The sequence below is a fragment of the Mytilus edulis genome, chromosome 11 (genome assembly GCF_963676685.1).
Source record: "Mytilus edulis chromosome 11, xbMytEdul2.2, whole genome shotgun sequence".
Classification (NCBI taxonomy): Eukaryota; Metazoa; Mollusca; class Bivalvia; order Mytilida; family Mytilidae; genus Mytilus; species Mytilus edulis.
Window position 1 is genome coordinate 76,699,172 of NC_092354.1, and position 24,351 is coordinate 76,723,522.

Here is a 24,351-nt window from a genome sequence, read left to right on the forward strand (position 1 = left end):
GTTTATTTTCTTTCGTGTAATTAATTATATGTTCTCTTATAATTTTCTCCATTATTTTACAGACGACTGATGTGAGACTTACTGGTCTATAATGTTTAGCTTGTGATTTATTCCCTTTTTTGAATATTACACTCACTTGGGCGCTTTTCAAATCCTTTGGAACTACTTTTTGTGTTAAAGATTGGCTAAAAATGATGCCAAGTGGTTCAGCTATACCTTCTTTGACTTCAAACAGCAGTCTTGGGTGTAAATTATCAGGGCCGGGTGATTTATCCGTTTTTATTTTCTGTAGGTGTTTCAAAACCAAATCAGTGCCAATATTTAATTCCTCTATTTTTGTATCTAATGGAATATGCTTAGGCTCTGGAATATTGCCTTGTGGTTCACTAGTGAATACGCTTGTAAAATATTCTGATAGTATCTCGGCCTTTTGTTTATTGTCATCTGTGTTTTCGGATTTTACATCTTCTGTATCTACATGTAGGTCCCCTATACCTTCCCTGGTCTTTGATTTGGATTTTATGTAGCTCCATATAGCCTTTGGGTTTCTTTTGGCATTTTCAGATAATCCTTTTTCGAATAATTTCTTTTGTTTATTGACTGATGTTTTGGCCTGGTTTCTGACTTTATTGTATTCAGCTCTTGTTTCTGGATCTTGTTTAGGTATAATTGTTTTGGATAGAATATTTTTCCTTCTAATTAACTCTCTCGTCTTTTTATCTATGGGGAATACATTTCTCTTTTTTCCTATTTGTGTCATAGTTTTTGTTGGTACAAATCTGCTCTCTAATTCTTTTAAAATGGTTAAAAAATAATTCCAATTTTTATCAATGGAATTTTCCACATTAAGCTTATTATGCCAGTCTATTTTATTCAGCTCTTGAATAAATTCTTTGTAATTTCCATGATTGTACAGATTAGCTATTTTCGGTGCTCTTTTTATATTTACATAACAGTTAAAATCAAAGGATAGGACGCAGTGGTCACTTTTTCCAAGCGGGCTCATATATTCTAGGTTTGAAATCATCTCTTCTTCATTTGTGATTAGTAAGTCAAGTGTATGGGGTGTGTCAGCTCCTCTCCATCTTGTTGGTTTTGTTGTGTGTTGGTACAGAAAATTATCTTGTAGTGCTTCCAGAAATTTATTTTCAGTGCTGTTTGGTCTATCCCCCTTTGTGTTCCATGTTTCCCAGTTTATTTCAGGATAATTAAAATCTCCCATGATGAGTATGTGTGAGTACCCCATATATGTTGCCTCTGACATTAGGTTTACTAGCTTATCATTGTATTCCTTGGAACTGTTGGATGGGGTTCTATATATCAGACCCACAAGGAGTTTGTCATTTTGATTAAGTTTTACTTTTATAAATAAATTTTCCTGAAACTCTGTCTTCATTGTAATTTCTGTAGCTTCTAGGTTGGAGTCTACATACATTAAAAGGCCTCGTCCTTCATCTGACTTTATGTTTTTCTCAAACATTTTGTAATTTCCTACCTGGTATTGAATATTCCGCTGTTGATGGTTTATATCTATTAGCTTTCGGTTTTACTTCTGTTATCCCAATGATATTTGGTTTGTTGTCTCTTGTACGAACGATCAATTCTGACATTTTGTTGAATAGCTGATCTGCATTGGTATAAAAACAGTTCAATTTTGGTAGAACTGTAAAGTTATTTACATTGCCGTTAAAAACCTTTCCCTTCTTTTGTACATTTATATTTACATTTTTTGTGTCCCTTTTCTCCTTTTTATTTTTACTACTTTCCTCGCCCATGGCGGTCCTCGCACTTTGAACAGGAAGTCCCCCGAGTTGTTTTCTTGAAGTTTTTTTGCCTCAGCCCACAGTCTCTTTTCTTCTTCTCTCTCACTTTTAGTAAGGTCATTGCTTACATTTACTTTTTGGTATTTGGGAGATGATCTAATATAATGCATGTTTCTAAATAGGGTTAGTTTTGAGTCTATGCTCTTCAAATGGACTAATAGAGGTCTGTTTGTTTTTTCTTTATCATATTTCCCTAGTCTTTGTGTTTTTCTGATGTTTTCAATATCCAATGTTATCTTGGCATCTTTAAAGAGTTGGACTATATTCTCTACATCATGTTCTATTCTTTCTTGTTTATTTTCCGACTCATTTTCTGTTATCCCAAATATGATCAGATTATTTTCCCTTGTTTTTCACTCATTAATTTCCTCTAGTACTGTGGTTACTGTTCCTTGATTTCGTAGCACTCCACCTTCAATATCCTCGGATACATTAGCTACTGCCCCTCCATTTAATGCTTCTTCTTTAGCTATTTCTCTTACTCTTTCCTCGTCACATTTGTGTTTTATAATCTCCTGGCTAACTATATCTCTTACTTCTTCTTTATCACATTTCTTTTCTATGGCGATTTCTATATCATTTATTCTTTGCTCGTAGTTGTCCATGATCTCTCGGCATCTCTCTTCGATTTTCAGATCAGTAACTATGTGTTCTTCAACTACTTGTCTACATGGGGCACAGAACCACATTGTGTCTGAGTTGCTTAATATTTCATATTCAGTTTTTGATTTATTTAAGCACTTTATGCAAAAATGCTCTTTACATCTTTGACATTCAAGGAGTTTAGCGTCTTCATTTTTATATATCTTTTGGCATATTTTGCATTCCCATGGCTCTTCCTCTTTTTGATTGCTTGTTGCATTTGAAGTAGATTTATTCCTTCTTGTTGCCATATCTACTACTATAGTTAATTTATTTATTTTTATATAGGGCTTCCCTAAATGAAAATATATTATTTTTTTCTTTTTTTTATTTCATATAATAGAGCTTCTCTATTGTTAAAATAAGAAATGAGTTAATATTTTTATCTAGTATTTTAAAATTTAGGGCTTCCCTTAAAATAAAATTTCTCTAGATGATATTATTTATCTTCCTGATATTAGATAGAGCTTCTCTATCTATACTTATTATTTTCTAAGCTTGTTGTCCCTTTATTCTGCTCTTTCCTTTGTCCTATATTAGGGCTTCCCTAATAGAATTGATCTTTAAGTTGTAATCTCCTTTCTATTTATCAGGACGAATAGGGCTTCCCTATTCGAACTAAATAAGTATGAAGTATGTTAATGCTAGATAGAGCTTCTCTATCTATTCTAGGCCCCCTGTTACTTGTTCTATACTTAGTTATGCAAGCTATCTCTGTATGGTCTTTTATGTTGTTAATTCCTAGAAAAAACAGGGCTTCCCTATTTTTCTAATATTTTATTCAATTTTTAATTAACTTTTTATTCTATGATATAATAGGGCTTCCCTATTCTTTTTATTAGTTGAGTGATGTTGTTGATTTTCCTCTTTGCTTTATAATTAAGGCTTCCTTAATTATATTGCGCAGATTAATTAATTCGGATCTAGTATGTTAAACAAGGCTTCCTTATTTAACTATTTTTCTTGTTTTTATTGTCTATTTTGCTGGCTATTTAATTAACATCCTTGCTCTGACAGTTCAAGTGCCAAATCTATGAATTTCAGCATCCACAATTTATTTACAGCTCTTATGGGATGTACTCCGTCCGATGTTAGGTTGAAATTCTTTCTATATTTAACTTTAGTGTCTCTTTTTGTCTTGTTTGAAAGTATAAAATCTTGAGAAATTCTTGGTGTAGAATAAAGGCGGTTAATCAATTTTAGGTGATCGTTAAAGTAGTCAATCTGTTCACTTAGTTCTTTGTCTATGTTTGTTTCCAATTGGACTTTTCTGTGACCTTTGGTGGCTTTATTTACAAGGAGTGACGGATATGTCTTTTTTTTACTATTCACAATTAAGTTAATTGAATCTTTAGGTTTATTGGCCATTGTGATCGAATAGTATGGACACTCTATAAAAAGCACTGTGGCAGATGATTTTGTTGTTATGATTTGTTGTTTGAGATCCCTATATTGTGTTAAAGTTTCTTCTATATTTTGATACGGGGATTTTCTAAACTGGATGGTTTTGTTTTTCTTCTGTGTAATTTCACATGTACCTAGCCAGATCAGTATTATTGGGTGATCCAAATCTTTCACCGTGTCTATGAGTGATTTTATGTGTTTTTTGTTGTCGATCGATCCTCCTCTCTTATACAACACTTTAAATTTTTGCCCAGTTGATTCTGGGATATATTCTTCTAGACCCACCCCTTTGCTGTCCGTGAACAAGATAGTGTCTCTTCCCAGGTGTGCTCCCCTAACCCTTTGGTATATCTTTTTCCTCTCTTTAATTATCTTCCTCACAGACATATATATAATGATTGTTACTACGACTGTATATTAATTTAATATACTATAGCACAAGCGGTGTAAATGAAAAATAGGGCTTCCCTATTTTTTGTACATAAACAGTATTGTTCTAGGCGAACGCAAAAGCGAAGTATATAAATACAAAATATAATGATAGGGCTTCCCTATAATTATATAATTTAAATATCGGAACAGAAAAGCGCAAAATACAGAATATAAATGTCAATTAACAATATGAATGTCCGATTTTCCGGCAACGTGGTTTGACCACCAAACTCTGAACGAAGGATGATATAATCTACATTTTGGTGTTGGGATGATCAAAATTTTGTGTATATGCTATATAAAGGTTTGGATGATTCGTAAATGATGTTTTAGTTTATGGATGTACACTGATTACCAACAATAACCACACGGATTTAAATCTGATTTCTCTTAGCTTTTTCTTTCACAACTTCTAACCGGAACCGGAAGCAGAAGTTACCTATATATAGTCTTAAAATTAAAACATACTATTAGATAAATAACTCAACCACGTGCATACCGTAAACTCTTATTAAAGTGCTTATCAAGTTTATGTTAAAAGGTAAATCAGGTTTCAAACATCAAAATGTTTTTGTTCATATATTTAACAAAAAAAAACATGTTCAGTTACATATAACATGTATAATAGACATGAAAAACTCACGACATCAGTCTGTCCGTCCATACAGATGTATATTATCAATAGAATACACTCTCTGAAGTTTGACTGCCCACCATTCATGTTGATTGAGTATACATGTATACTGTCTGTTTTTGCACATAGTAAATCCGTCGACCATTAATACATGGTATGGACTTGTTTCAATCAACTGCGAAGTCAGAGTCACAACAGACATAATGGTTTCCATCATGGATGTTAGGATCATAAATTGAAGACATCTTTGTAGGTTTATCAAATGCCATACTTTCATCTGCTAAACCTTAAATGAAATACAGGCTAAAATGACACGTGTGTACCCTTATTGCTGCAAGCATGTATCAATCTTAAAAAAATTATATTGACAAATTGTATTGAAACATATAACTATTAGACTATTAAAAAAAACGTGATCAATTCTGATTGGTGTGTTTGGGTTTTTTTGATTGATGAGTCATGCCACCGGAGAGTTAAGTGGCAATGAAACGTGTGTTTAACGATCTAAATAACATGCATGACATCTTTGATGTGTTTTTGTTTTTACTTGACCTTTACGTGTACAGCTGTTATAAACCCAGTCATGAATGATTATTTGTCAAATCAAAACGGTTTGGAAATGTTACGTTATCTCGTGTGATCCGGAAGTGTAAGCAGACCCTGCTCCACATTGTACACGTTACGTTACCTTTCCATTTGAATTGAAAGGTTAATGGAATGGTAATAATAATTGTCTGAAATCATAATTGTTTATTTATGTTATATTTAGTTCGATTGCAATTTATTGCAACAACACGTCTCTCGGAAGATTTCATCTGATTACAAAGTAATAAGACCTTCTATTTGTTATAAAGAATGTAAATCAAATAAGTACACAGAAGAACATTTTTTGAATACGCATCAATGTATACTAACGATACCTGTTTACTGAACTACCTGCTGACTGTAATGAAATTGAAGACAATAAGTATTTAGGTAAAATTTAAAGAAAATAAAAAATCTCATTTTACAAGAATATACAAAGATCTTCGCCAATTTATATTGGCAATCAGACTACATCTCCTTTTTTATGAACACATTTTTAAAAAAATATTTCTAAAGCTAAAACTGCAATGAAGGGTAGAGGGAAATATTTGATAATGTTTAACTTGTATTTTATGAAATGTGATCAACGATTTTAAAACTGTCATTTCATTGTAACACCTTGTAATACTATACCTGAAAAAGAGTTTTTGTTGGTCATTATTATATATCACACAAGGTAGAGTATGTATACGCATAATTTAACATCAGGTATTTCTTGTGAAATACAGATTATACAACGTCTAGATTAATCTAAATGTGTTCATATTTCTAATAACAAGAAAGAAGAAAGTCGAGGAAAAAAATATTAATTTTGTAACAAAATAATACGCAATAACATGAAAAAGGTAAGAATCTCTATTCTTTTTTCTCTTTTATATTCCTTGTTTAGTTACTTAAGTTATTGATATATTTGAATAATTACATTAGATGTATGTTAAATAAAATAAAAACCGTGTTAAAAATCGTGTTTCATGATCCTAGCTAGAAAATGTAATTATAAGTATTGAATGCTTCTTTTTATAATTTCATAGGGTTGTGAAAGCGTTGACCGGGTGCACATTTTTAGCTTCATACAAAATGTACTTTTACACCCCAATAAAATTACAAAAAGAAGCATTCAATTCTTAAAACAAATTCACCACGGATGTTGAATGCATTAATATAAAAGATGAATACAAGTTATCTTTGAAACACAAAGTTTATATATAAACATCCTGACAAGAAAGCGAAGTGCTATAGCAATTGTCTTTTTTTCAATCCGTTCATGTCCGTTAGACGTCCGTTCTTATCCATTAGACGTCCGTCAATATCCGTTGCATGTCCGTTAAGCGTACGTTTTATCTGTCGACGTCCGTTCTGTCCGGTGAAAATTTTTGAGCATGTTCAAAACTTTGAACGGACGTCCAACGGATAAAATGTCCGTTGAACGTCCGTTAGGCGTCCGTTTTGTACGGTACTCGTCCGTTTCGTTTCTGTTTTGTATCCGTTACGTGTCCGTTATACATCCGTTGGAGGTCTGGAAGATAAATTCACCAACGGACTTCTACCGGACGTTTAACGGATAAAACGGATATTGAACGAATGAGAAACGGACTTCTACCGGACATTTAATGGATAAAACGGATGATGAACGGATCTGAAACGAATAAATGCCAATTGAAAATTTCGCGTCAGAAATGCCAATTATTGGTTTGTGAGATTTCTTAAGGTTCATGAATTCTTGTTATTCATAATCGATCTTAGAGTAAAAGCACATCTTCACAATCATGCAGCTCTTATTCAGGACAGACACTGCCCTTTGGCTGCATTTTAAGACAAACTAAAACCAGTAACACAGAAACATTTTAAATATTTATGCGATTCACATGTATTATTATTGTCGCCTTTAATTTTTCTGTATATCTTGTTCATCCATTTTATTCGGTACGCTTCCGTTAGGAATCCGTTTTATGCGGTACTCGTCCGTTGGATGTACGTTCAACATCCGTTCTGTCCGGTACGTTTCCGTTTCTCGGTCGTTGCATATCCGGTGTGTGTCCGTTACGCATTCGTTACACGTCCGTTTTATCCGGTCAGTACATCAACGGCAGCAAGGGACAGAGGGACAGTTAAACTCATAAATCGAACATAAACTGAAAATGCCATGGCTGAAAATAAAAAGACAAACAGACAAATAGTAGTACAGACGACCCAACATAGAAAACTAAAGACTAAGCAACACGAACTCCACCAAAAACTGGGGTTTACCATTCCGGGAAACTCAGCCGATTTTATATAGTCGGATACCAATCGTGAAAGATTCTGATATATCGAATCCAAATCGTAACTGTCTGGACATATTCGTGATATCGTTATGATGTCTGAACATGTTTGGTTGTTGTGTGCCTTGCAAAACATATGTAACATAGTCACATTTGATTGTGATATGAAAAAAGTCTAAAAGTCAGTTCAGTTTATTAACCTTATTCCTCATTAACAAATTAATAGTATGTCATACTAATACTTTGTGAAAGGATTGACTGACCTAGTGATAAATAATTTTACAAATTTCAATTAAAATATGAATTTTCAGCCACGATTCACGGGACCTTAATCAGACTTTTGAGGAATTCTAATCGGGAATGATACTATCAAGGAGTGTGGTACAAATCGTGAATGTGTGACTCCGGGTTAACTTTGTCGTCTTTATCCTCTTTTGTATTAGGTTGTAAAAGGTCAAAATTGCAATTGTTGCTAAAAATCACCGAAACACCTTCAATCGATTAAAAACGTTTGCTTAGCTACAGAAATGCGTCAATAGCTTTTTAAAACACTGATTTAGATTGCTAAACAGTTACGTCTGTATTTTATTAATCCTATCTAAAATTATAATTACACGAATCTTAAAAGGAACTCACTGTAAATGCTGTTTTGTTTTTTACATTTAGCGTTGTGCGTGATACTGATCTAGTTAATACAATGCAAAATAAATTGTATCTATCAAACTGTGCATAAACATTAAAAAACATTTATAAAGCTAGAAATGAACCGAGGTAAATATTTTATACTGTTTAAATTGAATTTGATGAAATTTGATCAACTATTATAAAACTAAACTGTCATTTCATTGTAAATACCTGTAATAATACATGTAATATACCTCAAATAATGGTTTTGTTCGTCATCTTTATGTTTCACAGAGGTACAGTAGATATACGCAGATTTTAATATCAGATATAGATTACTGGATTTTGGTTTTTCAGACGTTACTATTGAAATAATGTTAAAACCACATTATTCAAATACATATTTAAACCAAAATATTTCTTACGATGGGATTACAAATTCGTGTGGAAACCCCAAAGTAGGACAACTTATAACATGTTATAAAGTCATGTTGTATCTTTTAATACTTATTGGTAATAAGATCTTCAATACAGTTTCGACATGACAGACCTATAACTTTACAAATACATTTATTATGTTATTGCAGAGTTTAATTTTCAAGTATTATACTTTCAATAAATCAACACAAATAACAGGTGTCTTGGTATAAGGTGTTTAGGAATAAATGTTTCCTTAAATAAGAAGAAGTTGAGACGAAAGAAAAACCTGTTTACCTAGTTTCGTGTTAGTTTAGTGTTGACCGATTTAATAGAATTTTGAAATAAACATAAAACGAGTTATTTACTTACAACTTATTACATTTCTTTTTTTTTATTTATATCATATTTGTAATTGTATTTAAACACATACCAAAAGTACGCACATATAATGTTGCCCAACTTTGTGATCTGGAATTAACCATTGCTGCCCCATCGACGATAAATGCGACCGAATTTGGATCAGCAAATCGCAGAATGTTTCAAATAAACCCATTTGCAGCGATTTAATACCACTATTTCAAGAAACATCCTGAGATAAAGACGGAGAAGAAGTTTGGTTTTATTGATAAAGAAATATTCCATGTAAACTGTTAACTGTGACTAGAAATGAAAAGTCTAGAAAAGATATCATTATCACTTTTTTTTCTAAAGCTTTCTTTTTGACAAAGACGTTTCCAGTTTCTTTGTGCGGCCAAACTAAGAAGCTGTTATTTTTATTTGGTTATAAAACATGTAAAAAGCAGGTTCTCCTTCGTTTAACATTTGCTTCAAAAGATCTTCATATTGTTTGAACTAATATCTTGGAGGTTATTTACATATCTTATACGTTCATCAATTTCCTAAATTCAGTATATTTTTTACAAATCTGACGACTCTTCTAGAAATGAATTCCAAGACTCGTTCATCACTTTACAAAGCCTTTAAAGCTGTTTAAAGACATCTTTTTGTGTTTTCGTAGAGTCTTCATTAGGTCGTTCATCTGTTATAGAATGTCCTAAACCACAAGATCTTTCAAATTCGATTTCTAGTATACTAACTCCTGGTCCAGCTACTATCCATTTGTCTAAATTGGATCTTTGATTAATCCTATGGCACCAACATCGCCCTTTACAATTGCATTATTCTGTTGTTGTGCCTGATTAATTGTGTTATAAGAAAGACATTTGCTGGTCTTACGTACAGTGAAATTATCATTTTCAAATTCCATTGCCACCTGTGGGTGATGTTTGGAAAGGGAAGTCATATCTTGGAGACAGGTCGGTAACGATTGAGCATAATTTACACGATCAAGACCTAAAACAATACGCTATCATGCTTTATATGGACTGTTTTTAAAGTACGAAATCTCACTCATGAAATGAGCATAATACAAAAATCAGAAGACGTTGTTAATTTATAATTGAACGCCAGGAATGAAACTGTGGTCGAAAGTCATGACATAGTTATATATTCGAGTTTAGCTTTCATAATCCGAAGTTAACAATTCAAGCAAAATACATGCAGTTGTCTGATGCACCTGTCTGGTCCCAGGTACATTGGAACATCCATAAAAAGAATCTGCCGTTCTTTGTGTTGTAATATTGGCTTCAGAAAGACAACATGTGCATCCCCTATCCCGCAATATATCACCCAGAGTTTTATAACAAGTCATTTCAATGTGCAATCCACCAAACATGAAGACAAACTTATCTTTTCTGTATAAATTAGGTCATTCCCAGTGAATGTGTTTAGGCATTTCAAAAAGTGGCTGATCTGCAGTTACAATTGATGTTTCTCCGGGAATCACCACATGTTCGCCTTATCCATCGAATAACTGAGAATTGCCTGGTAATGCATACAAGTAGCTCTTGATGTCTATAAATAGTTTGCACATTCGCAAAAGTGTTAAAAGCATATGTGTATCATAACCTTGAAAAATATCATTAAACCAATTCATAATATCATTAGAAATCCAAAAGCACTAAATATATAGTAAATAGTTTAATGTTTTTGAAAGCATTTTGTTACATTTTCGCACATGCCCAAGAACTGGGTATATCAAATATTTATTTTTGATAAATATGTGATGCAAGGAAGGTAGCAGCCAAACCTGATAATTGGTTTTTACTAAAAGAAGTTCATAGAAAAGTTTTCCAGAAAAATCAGTATTTTCAAACTGAAGTAAACAGCCATTTAAGAAAATGGCTGTGGTCATCTTGAACAACTTAAATGGCCAGCAGTTATTTCTTAAACATTATATAATAATGATGCTGTGTGGTAATTTCATGCTTGTATCATAATTTGCACAATTCACTCGATTTTGCTTGCTAATATCTTCCACTATAAAAACAGCATGATAAGACAGCGAAGTGCTATAGAAATGGTCTAAAAAGCAGAATGAAAGTAAGCTAGTGTATTAACACACCATATTATAATAGACTTAATTGATATATGACTTTAGAATGTGTAAAAAAAACAAACACATATGTAACGGAGAAGCATAATAAAGGCAAACAGACAGGGAACAATTTACAAAAAATATGTATGTGAATCAATTAATGTATACACGATTTTGAATTTGGATCGTTTAAATTGTATTGGGTCAATTTTTAACACTATTACAACATATGCTGTATAGATTACAAAACCAATTATCGATTTCGGTTTTTCAAACGATGCTTTTGATTTAAATATAAATCTACAGTTTTCAAATATATATTACAGATAGTGTCATGTCTGAACAAAAAACGATCAAGATAAGATTACAAATCGCTTGAAAACTAGGACAACTTATAATGTAGTTTGTATCTTAAAGTAAAAAGTAATTCTCGGTATTATGATCTTTAATATAGACTCGACATGACAGAGGTTTAACTTTACAAATTCTTTCATTATATTGTAGTTTTAAATTTAGATAATTAACACACACAATATCAAAGGAACAGGTGTCTGGGTATAGGATTTCTCGGATTAACTATTTCAGTTAAGGTAGATAGGGTGTCTTCCCCCATCTTGGATTTGAAAATACCAGAAAGCAAGGTCTAATTTTAATAGAATGTTCAAATGTTTGAGTAGTAGGCAATTCAAGTTTAAGAACTTTCACTTCAATATAGAAAATGACATGTTTATTATATTAATGGTTCTATTTTACGAAAAGAAGAAAACTTGTGTTTGATTATTTTTTCCAACTTTGCCACATAAGGGGCGGCTACTCAAATACAGGGACATATAATTCAGATTAAGGTGCTGTTACAATAGAATGTGTTAGGAATTTACAATTTTTATAATGTAGCAAGAAAACGGGTCCGGTGAACACATTTTTTTCTTTTTCTTAACTGAGAGCATCCAATTAAAGCTATCTTCTTGTAAGTTATCTCAAAATTGAATGGTGTAGTTTATAAGTTATTGACGAAAATTGGGTTTTCGATGCATAATATATACAAAATCTGTCAAATGTGAACACCGTGTAGCGTGAAAATAAGCCCCGTGACCCATAATTTTCATTATTTTTTTAGAAGCATAACATAAACTACATTTTGGCAAATTATTCAAAAATACTGTCGATTACAATTCAGACTCTCCATCTACCTTAAATAAGAACAAGCCGAGACGAGAAAAACATCTATGTTTGCATAGTTTCTTGGTAATTTTGATGTTGACTGATTTAATAACTGTTTAAAATAGACATAATACGTGTAATGTGCATTCATTATTTCACACAACTCTTTTTGATTTAAAAAAAAAACATCAGATTATTTCCAATGCTTCAGATTTTGCTTACTTTTCATAAGATTATAACACAATGTTGACTGATGTACCCGTTTTACATTTAAACAGTAAAATTACAAAAATACTGAACTCCAAAAAAACTTCAAAACGAAATTCGCTAATCAAATGGCAAATGAAATGATGAAACACATCAAACGAAAGGATAAGAACTGTTATGTATATTATGAATATGTCTGGTTGATTTGTTAACGCAATGTTGTAAACACAATGGTATGCGCCTGTCATACAAATGAGAGGTTTATCTAGCTATAACACCATGTACAATATCGATATTAGGAAAGGGATCTTCCAAATATATCAAGTCAGGAATTTGAAAGATTGTTTTCGATATTGAATTGATATAAGTATTCTTTGCTACACTTTAAAGAAAACAAATTCAAGTTTTCGTTTATCTTCAACAGTTATGTTTTCTATAAGATACTGACAATTAATTCATTGTTCTTTGTAATATCTCGCTTTATGTGAAACGTCAGGTGTTGAGGAACCTAAATATAATCTGATTCAAACTTCTTGAATAAAAGCTTTTGTCAAGAAAAGCGCTATAATTGCACCGTGTGTTTCATCATTTCATTTGCCATTTGATTAGCGAATTTTGAAGTTTTTTTGGAGTTCAGTATTTTTGTAATTTTAGAAATAAGAATGACAAGAGGAAAGCGACAGTTTTTTTAGTCTTTTAACATGCTACCGATGAAGCTTTCGCAGGATGAAGGATAACGTTTTTTTTTTATCGCGCAGACATTCAATTTTGTAGTAAGACATCTATAATCAATGTTCTAATCTATTGCATTATACAACTAATATTATTGAATCATTTATTCGTTTTTGAAAGGACGTACAAGGCTGGTTTTTTTAAATGGCATCACACAACCATTTATTAAATTCAAGAATTATTTACACCAATATCGACGTCAATACAGATAACTGCGTTGTCTGTTCATTTATGGTTTAAACATTTTTTTTAACAGAAATGTTGAAATGATGAACTGAAATTCATATGAAACTCTCCGTATGAGGGTTATACACTGACGATTGTGTTGAAATATAAAACAACACGTTTACTAATTTATTGCGTTCTGAATTTACCTTCATCAGGAACGCTCAAAGCCAAACATTTGAAATCCGAAGATGTATAAGTACTGAAAATCGTTGAAGAGCCATATGAAATTCTCTGTAATCACCAAAATATTTCGACACGCACTCAAAATATTTGTTTTAAACTTTATTAGTTCAATAGAGGAACAAAAAATATTACAACGCTTAGCCCCTTATGTTTACCGTTTCCTTGGTAACAGGACTTAAAGTGGGAAAAAAAAGAAGAGGGAAAATGTACAGTTTTGACAAATTATGACCAATTATGACTGATAAAAAGAACATAAGATACACTGAAATGCAGTCATCTTTAGCGTTTGATAGTTCATTAATAACATTCTGGCGTATCACAAACAAAAAACCTGTAACGTCTCATTTCATTGGCCGAAAGATTCAAATACAACAACAATTGGCCGTTTCAGAATCTAAAGCATCATGGGTTATTTCATTGTTCGTACCCCAAAGTGAAAATAACGTTACGTCATTGGTTGAATTTCCATTGTTTATAACGTTTTAAACCAATCAAAACGCTTTGGTGTACGCTTTTGAAAATATTACCCAGGATGCATTAGATTCTGAAACGGCGAATTGTAGTGAGCATGCACGCAAATTGACACAGGTGACTGAATATAGAATGTTCTACGTTACCACGAACGTAAAAACAAGGGTTTGACAATATATAGTTTACAAATTTTTGATCAAAAGAATTAAATAAATGTTTTGTGAATTTCAAATTGTTGTGTCGAAATATCCTACTGCAGCAACATAATTATCGTGTACATAATGTACAGCATTATGAAACATATAAGGATAACATAAAATACATGTACCGCTTTTAAACGGATGATTAAGATATTTACTTCTTGCGCTTAGTCCATTGACTGGCACAATCCTCGACTGACTCCATCAACATTTTAAAGTATTTCAAATTGATGGATTTAGGATCACGATATGTTGGATCTTTCTATTACACATTTCACAGGGAAGTGTTATTGACAATGTTAATATCATCTGTAAGAACGTGGCCAGCCGGATTATATGTCAATTTAGAACTAGCACATGTGCAATCAGGAGGTTTAGACTTGAAGTCGTCAATATTGAGATCCTGCAAAACGTATTTGTGATTGAAAATTTTAATGGCAATAGGTTTGGTGTATGTATAAAATGATTGGTACAGACTGATCTTTGAAATAAGAAGGTATTTTCGATTGAACTAATTTATTATAAAGGATATTTCTTAAATTGACGGTATTGGGATCTTTGTTGGCAAAAGAAAAAGTAAGAACAGATCTTTCTCTTTTTTATCTTGTCCAATACAGACTGGTTTGAAAAGTCTGTGACTTGCAATATCCGAAATGATAGCTGTAAGTGTGTATTTGTTTGAATGAGGGTTTCAGAAACAGAAGTTTCCAAACATAAATTGAACAGAGAATAAAGTTTTGAAAGGGGTAATGCATAACGTTTCGTGCAAATGTGATGAATACCTAACGGCTGTTGTATAATTGACAGCAAGTCATCAATAGAGACATCATGCAGAGTAGGTGGTGTATAATTTCGATGACCATAAGTAAGTCTATGTCGAGAATTAGAGTTCAAAATAAGCATCACATTCACCGATTTTACACCGAGAGACGTTGCAAGATGAGGATTGTTAGTGCTGTGAAATATAAACTTCACGACACATTTACTTTATTTTAAAATAAGGTTTTACGTTTTGTTTAAATGAATACAGTATGAATAGGGATTTTATTTATTCATGGAAATTGGCATTTCTCAAGATATTATATAAAACTTATACACGAACGTCATTAAAATTAATGTGTTTAAAGGAGATTGAATTTATCTCCCAATTTTACAATTAAATGACGTTTTTACACATTTTAAAATATTTGTTATATGTAAATATCAATTTATATTTGATAACCTTTTAAAAAGAATTAGATTTTTGTTACATTCAGATTCCGCTTTGTCATTTTATTTTACATCAGATTTAGGTTTTCAAAGGGCTGTCTATTATGCAAGACCTCGAACTTAATACGTTGATGTAAGGTATATTTTCCAATGCGAGATTGTAATTACCTCTCAATTGTTTAAAAAAAACATACTTTGTACACAACGTTGTGTGACATAACAGATTTATCATATATAAACATTTGTTTAACAAATTTATTGACTATTGGTCATGGAAAAGTCTTAAATTGCTCTTAATTATTCCATTAAACCGGAATTTTGAATTAGAAATAAATTATAAGGATAGACTGAAAAAATATAACATTTGTTCTGTCTGAATGAAATACACTTCAACATGTGGCAAACCCGTTTAGATAAACTACAACGCGGGTTCTTTAGTGTGCACAACAATCGTAAAGTTATTGTGAAGGCAAACACATATATGATAAGATGATTCCTTTATTGGATGTAAAACTCAATATCTATAAAATGAAAAAAAGTGTGTCATTCGGACAGACAATGTGTCTCTTTGTATAATTTGTTTTCACTATTTTTATTAAAGGGTTAAAAACCTTTAAACAACATCTTATGCATATGAATCACATAATGTATTGGTTCAATTATCAACACTGTATTGTAACATCTGCATATATGAATGGCAAATGTAAATGATTACTGGATTTCGGTTTCCCAGACGATACCATTTCATTAATTATAAAACTACATTGTTCAAATGTTATAGAATGTGTCACATTCAAACCATCATACTTAATAAGATCAAGATGAGATAACAAATTTGGTTTAAAACCACGAAACAGGATAATTAAAAAGGTAAATACGTATCTTTAAGTAATTCTTCGAAATATGATCTTTAACGATTATAAAGTTTCGACATGACAGTACACATTTTACAAATAACTTCTTTTTATCCAAGACTACTTTTCACGTATTATACATTTAACGAGTTAAACACAAAGAACAGTCGTTTAGGTATAAAAGAAAATTTAGAATGTATTGAGAAAAAGGCGGGACGACAAGACACTCCTTTGTTCATAGATTTGGGGTAATTTCGATGTTCACTGATTTATTTAATTTTTAAGTTACCATTATATAGAGTATATAAAAAATGGTATACGAACAACATATAAAACTTAAAACTTCTGTTTTTTTAATCAATTTGCAATCAATATCAGATTGTTTTCCAATGTTTGAAAGTTTGAAAATATATCTCACTATCTGGTCCTTGTGTCGTTATTACGTTTGCTTATCACGAATGTGACCTACCAAATATTGACTGGTTGTATAATATCATGCATAATATGATGGATGTCACATTCGGAGCAGGGTCTGCTAATTCGTCCGTAGCATCTTGAAACACCCCTAGTGTTTGGTGGGGTTCTAGTGGCTGAGTCTTTATTTTTCTATATTGTGTCTTATATACTATTGTGTGTCTATTTGTTTCATTCTGTTTTAGCCATGGCCTTGCCAGTTTATTGTTAGATCTATCAAACTTACAAAGTGTTATTTGTATTTGGTACTGCATTAAACTGTATTTAATAAATTATTGGATTTTAAATAGTTGTTTCAACAACAAACAGAAATAAAATGAAATAAAAACAAAAGTATTCTTGACAGATAGTTGGTTAAAGAAGTTCTGTGGAATATGTTATTGAAAATCTTCAAATTTTAAGAAAATTGTTAAAAACTGACTATGAAGGGCAATAACTCCTTAGGGGGTCAATTGACTATTCTGGTCATACTGACTTATTTTTAGTTCTTACTTTGCTGTACATTATTGCTGTTTACAGTTTATCTCTATCTATAATAATATTCAAGATAATAACGAAAAAACAGAAAAATTTCCTCAAAATTACCAATTCAGGGGCAGCAACCTAACAACCGATTATCTGATTCATCTGAAAATTTCAGGGCAGATAGATCGTGACCAGATAAACAATTTTACTTCCTATCAGATTTGCTCTGAATGCTTTGGTTTTTGAGTTATAAGCCAAAAACTGCATTTTACCCCCATGTTCTATTTTTAGCCATGGCGGCCATCTTGGTTTGTTAGCTGAGTTACCGGACACATTTTTAACTAGATACCCAAATGATGATTATGGCTAAGTTTGGTTAAATTTGGCCCAGTAGTTTCAGAGGAGAAGATTTTTCTAAAAGATTACTAAGATTTAATAAAAATGGTTAAGAATTGACTATAAAGGGCAATAACTTCTAAAGTGGTCAACTGACCATTTTGGTTATGTTGACTTATTTGTAGATCTTACTTTGCTGAACATTATTGCTGTTTACAGTTTATCTCTATCTATAATAATATTCAAGATAATAACCCAAAACAGTAAAATTTCCTTAAAATTACCATTTCAGGGGCAGCAACCCAACAACGAAATGTCCGATTCATCTGAAAATTGCAGGGCAGATAGATCTTGACCTGATGAACAATATTACCCCTGTCAGATTTGCTCTAAATGCTTTGGTTTTTGAGTTATAAGCCAAAAACTGCATTTTACCCTTATGTTTTATTTTTAGCCATGGCGGACATCTTGGTTGGTTGGCCGGGTCACCGGACACATTTTTTAAACTAGATACCCCAATGATAATTGTGGCCAAGTTTGGTTAAATTTGGCCCAGTAGTTTCAGAGGAGAAGATTTTTGTAAAAGTTAACGCCGGACGACGGACGCAGGACGACGACGGACAACGGACGCCGGACGCCAAGTGATGGGAAAATCTCACTTGGCCCTTTGGGCCAGGTGAGCTAAAAATGATATAGACATGATAGGTAAAAATGTCAAAAATAGGGGTACAGCAGTCAACATTATTTTATAATCTTAATCACTTTAAACACAAAAAGCAAATGTGTCAACACTGATAAACAGACAGGCATATAGACAAAGTATATTCGTATAAAAGGAAACACGCAAATACAATAATGTAACGTAGCACAACAGCACAATGAAGGGATATGTAAGACTAGAGCCACTTCAAATAGATATTTCCGAAACCATACTTAAAGTAAAAAAAAAGCAAAAACAAATAAAAGAATACTTTAACACGTTATGCATGTTATGAAGATGATTTATTAGTAAAATGGAAAATACTCACAGATAATAAATGTAATTATTGCTGTTTAACAGAAGATTATGAACATTTTTATTTTTCTTGCAGTTAAAACAGTGATTTTATATCAAAAATGTTGAACCTTCTCAAGTTTATAGGTTTCAATGAAAGCATTTTTAATATGGAAAATCCTATAGAAGAATATACAATAAATGATGAAGCTTATTATGAAATAAATTTCTTTTGACTGTAAGATTTGTTTCTATCTACAAATCATATAACATCTCTGACTCAAAGAGAACAAAAACAGATATCTTTAAAATATTCAAGGCAGAAATACAATATATAGTTGAAGTCAACAATGTAATTAAAAGAAAAAAACAGGAAAGTGATTATAAAAACCCTAAACAACATAAATGATAAAAAAACATAATAATAATTATCCATGAAGTCACATGACCCAAGTATTAAGTCACATGACTTGAGCATGTCAGGCGACAATAAAGTACTTTAACATCTAATACATGTTAAACAAATAATATATTATTCAATATTGTATAATACACACTCTGTTGATCTTCTTCTTTTACATTCTATTTTATCTTTTTTTTTTGACAACTTTGTGTTGTGTATAATCATGTTTACCTGAATAGTTTAGATATATGATTATCTATGATCTTAGTCTAAAATACAACAGTTTTCAAATCAGTTAAAAGTTCAATTATGATTCAAAACATCACGAAAACTATGGTCAACTTACCTTTTAAATTAGACAAACTGTCACAAAGATGATGATGGCAAACACGATACACATTTATATAGTATTAAAACCCACTATCGGACGGAAGTGAAATTCTCCGGTTAACATGAAATTATTTAAAATATTGTAATATTGTAATGTAACATCAATTTACTTTTATTAGATATTTTCTATGGATACCTACTAACTAATATATCAGGGATATTAGTGCAATGCTGTACATTAAGTAAATTGTTAACAGCAATAGAGTGCAATAAAATATATTATCCACGTTAAAAAAATGAAGATGAGGTCAATTCTTATAATCTATACTTTGAATCTAAAGTGTATTATTTGTGATATTAATTGGAATATCTATCAACAAGGTTTTGACATCCTCCGATGGACTTTATAAAAAAGGGACCAAATGTTCTGTGACATACACCTAGTTCATCAACTTTTTGCTCAGACACTGGTTACATTTTAAAAAGTCTGAATAGCAGCTATAAGCTACTGAATACAGCATGGGTTGGAAAATGTATATCAAATATGCAGTTGAATTTGAAATATTAATGCTAGGGTTGGAAAAATTATAATTTCAAAAATAAAAATCGTCTCGTTTGTTATCGATTTTGGTATTGAGATAACCAGTCACGTCAAATCTGAAGTAAAACTCTTACAAACGAGACGGAGAAAGCCATGTCTTTTGTTTCTTTAACGTCGGTTCTGGAGGATACATTAATGGTACCCAATCAGAAAAACTTGGATTATGAATGTGAAGAACATCGCCAATATATCCGAATACGAATTTGAATAGTAAAGCCCACTTATTTTTTAAAACGTCTTCCTCAAAAATCAACAAATACCTTGTTAATAAGAATGTCTAGCATACTGATCACTTGCTCCTCTGTGTAGCAAGTTTTACCATTGTGTTCAATTTAAACAAACTATCCGTTTGGTATCGTAAAGTGATAAATGTATAGAATAGGGTACCATTTTAAATTGAAAAAGCATTGCAGATTATTTCTTGTAAACGATTTTTCAATTGCGCATGAGGAATGGTGGTATACAGGGTTGATAAATCTCAAAAAAAAAATATCATAATATTTTTAGAGAAAGATCGAGATAATTTATCAAGGAGTGTTTTTGTAATTAACATAGTTATGGTAAATACCAGCGAGTTCACATTTTCAAAGTTGGTAGATCATGCACACAATTTTTTCAATTTATGAATACGATCCATTATTCACGTGTCCAGTTCAACTTCTTATTTAGTTCATGCTCTATCCATGCTATCGTTGACCTCGATTGAATATATAACTAGTTTGAGGTCGCGGTTCAATGATGTGTTAGGGTTCTCGAAACTTAGAACCATGAGTAATCTACTTTCGGAGATGTTCACGTTGACATATATGTTTCGATCCGTAGCAATGATAGAGCAAGATTGGCTCTAACTATAAGGCCAGTGGGAAAATTCACGGTTGTGGTTAAAGTCTAAATCAGGTCATGTAAATATCACTGAAAATACACCTATGTCGTGTAATTGCAGTAATTCAGAATACACCTATGGACCAATTTCCCATGTTATAACAGGAGACCTTAACATCGTTCGCGACCGAGAGTTAAAATCATTCCTCAGTAAAGGACCTAAATATCGTCCCCCGTCAACTATTAACTGGAATGAGTGTCGTAATATCATCAACGACTCACTCCGCGCCTACTGTTTGAAATGGGTAAAACGGGAAAAAGCTGACAAAAAATCTTTGGACTCTTTTTTTAATTCAGTAATGAAGATAGTTGATATTCGAATACAACATTTTAAAGAACATTTTACCCTCAACAAAAACTATAAAAACCCTATTTCGCGTATCAAAAATAAACTAACAGAACTAGCCAAGGAATTTGTTTTTGTCCCGGCTGATAAAGCTGCTAATAATATCATTATTGTTTGACGTAAATTTTATATAGAGGTTCTGCAAAAGGAAATCACGAATTCACCAACATTCCAACTGACTTCATTTTCAGAAAACGACATCTGTAACAAACATAAACTTTTAGCTACTTCTTTACAAGCAGAACCAAACACAATGAAAGTCCCAACTATGTACTGGCTTCCGAAGCTGCACAAAAAACCTTACAAATATAGATTTATTTCATCTTCCAGCCATTGTTCAACTACTAAATTGTCTGTTTTACTTACTAGTACCTTTGGTACAATTAAAAACCTGATAATAAATTGTTCAAATAAGGCCTTTGAAAATAGTGGAATCAATTACTTTTGGAGTGTCAAAAACTCGTTGGAAGTACTTGATAAATTGCATGCATATATTGGTGATTTTGAATCTGTTCAAAGTTTTGATTTTTCTACCCTATATACCACTTTGCCTCATATTCTTATTAAGAAAAAATTCACATCCCTAATTAACTGGGCATTTAAAAAGTCGGAATGCGAGTACATATGTTCAAACTCTTTTAGATCATTTTTTAGTAGCAATAAACAAAAGAACTATGTCAATTGGACATGCTTTGATACTATTTATGCACTTGAATTTTTACTTGATAACATTTTTGTTCGTTTTGGAGATTCCGTATATCGTCAAGTTATTGGAATTCCAATGGGGACTAACTGTGCACCACTTATTGCGGACCTGTTTTTGTATTGTTATGAGTTACAATTTATGACTAAAATTAGCAAAGACCCATCAAAACAACATTTGATACAAAAATTTAACAATACCTTTAGATATTTGGATGATATATTGGCTCTAAATAATGACGACTTCAGTATGTATACTAAAGAAATTTATCCTGTAGAACTTACTTTAAATAAAGCTAATGATAACAATGACCACTGCCCTTTCCTCGATCTTGATATCTATATCATAAACGGGAAGCTTAATACAAAAATTTATGATAAAAGAGATGATTTTTCATTTCCTATTGTTAATTATCCATTTTTAGATGGTGACGTTCCCTTGTCACCATCTTATGGTGTTTATATATCTCAACTTGTACGATTCGCTCGTGTATGTAACAATGTATTAGATTTTAGCGAGAGAAATTTATGTATTACTGAAAAATTATTACACCAGGGTTTTCGATATCACAAACTGGTCAAAACATTTACTAAATTTTATCACCGGTATAAGGAAATAATTCGTAAATATAACTCAACATGCAGACATCTTATACGTTCAGGTATTTCACAACCAAAATTTTATGGAAATATTCTTTATAAAGCACAAAAATGTCAGTATTCTCCTCAGAAACTAACAAAACCTTTAAATAGACTTATTAAAAGGGGATATAGTTACGATACTGTTGTCAGGTCATTAAAGATTGCATATTTTGGCTTTAACATTGATTCACTGATAGGGTCTTTGCATCGGAACTAAACACATTTATTTCTTAAAAAAAACAGTTGTTGGCATGACACGGGTTATGTTCTTCTCATATATTTTATGATAGTATGATACTAAACCCCTAACGGGAGGGATTGTACCTGATATTCATATGATGAAGACATAATCTTTCAATCAGTTTAATTGAGGTCTGGAGCTGGCATGTCAGTTAACTGCTAGTAGTCTGTTGTTATTTATGTATTATTGTCATTTTATTTATTTTCTTTTGTTACATCTTTTGACATCAGACTCGGACTTCTCTTGAACTGAATTTTAATGTGCGTATTGTTATTCTTTTACTTTTCTACATTGGCTAGAGGTATAGGGGGAGGGTTGAGATCTCATAAACATGTTTAACCCCGCCGCAATTTTGCGCCTGTCCCAAGTCAGGAGCCTCTGGCCTTTGTTAGTCTTGTATGATTTTAAATTTTAGTTTCTTGTGTATAATTCGGAGTTTAGTATGACGTCCATTATCACTGTACTATTATGCATATTTTAGGGGCCAGCTGAAGGACACCTACGGGTGCGGGAATTCTCGCTACATTGAAGACCCATTGGTTGCCTTCGGCTGTTGTTTGCTCTATGGTCGGGTGGTTGTCGCTTTGACATATTCACCATTTCCTTTCTCAATTTTATGTAATACTTGCTTATAATTTTAAGCTTAATGGTTATAAAATTATCAGTGTATTGCTTTCGGGTGTAACTGTAGGATACAATAGGAACAGACTGGTTTTGGAAATAAAGTGTATTTTTTTATGTTACCTCCTTGTGATTAAGAATGTTGCTTCTGTTGATTGCATCAATTCTTTTTTGGTAAACTAAAAAGGAAACAACTTCCTCTATTCACCATACAAAGGTTCCGATCTTATTGGTTCGCAAAGACGGAAAAGAGCTCCATAAACAATTTAACTGACCAGTCTGTATATTGGTGAAAATCCTGTATTAAAGGCACTCGCATTTGAGAGGTACAAAGTCTTTGTTGGTCCGACAACGCAGTATCGGCTTTTTGAATCAACGATCGAGATTGGTAAACACAATATGCTATTCTTTTGAAAACATAATTATTTAGGGGAAATGTAGGAACTGGCTTTATTTTCTTTTTCATCAATGGGCATAAAAGTCAGTAGAACATCAGATGAATATTAATGATTGAAAATACATTAAATGACTATTTGCCCTATTTTGTTTATCCCACTATAATGATATGTTACAAAATAAATATCAATAAATGAATGACCCTCTGTCATTAAGGGCTTTTTTAATTGCCGAGTTTGTGGCTATTTAACACGGCATTTTAGGTTTTTTCTTCCCGATGCGATGGACAAGTTAGTGAATTTATTCTGTTTGAAGTCTAAATTGAACGTGTTACTTTTCAGCCTGGGTACCCTCAGTCTTCCAAAGTAGAAGATTATATATCTGCAAGCTGTAAATAATTTCTTTAATATG

At 32.0% G+C, this 24,351-nt stretch overlaps 1 protein-coding gene across 1 annotated transcript in view; it reads left to right on the top strand.

The window, feature by feature from the left end:
- The first annotated feature begins 6,196 nt into the window (after positions 1 to 6,196).
- The window catches only part of LOC139496307 (leucine-rich repeat-containing protein 15-like), a 165,169-nt gene continuing 147,014 nt past the window's right edge, over positions 6,197 to 24,351 (top strand). Inside the window, exon 1 of the mRNA XM_071284812.1 lies at positions 6,197 to 6,365. Coding sequence (XP_071140913.1) covers positions 6,357 to 6,365 — 9 coding nt within the window. The 5' untranslated portion in view covers positions 6,197 to 6,356. The remainder of the gene's footprint in view (positions 6,366 to 24,351) is intronic.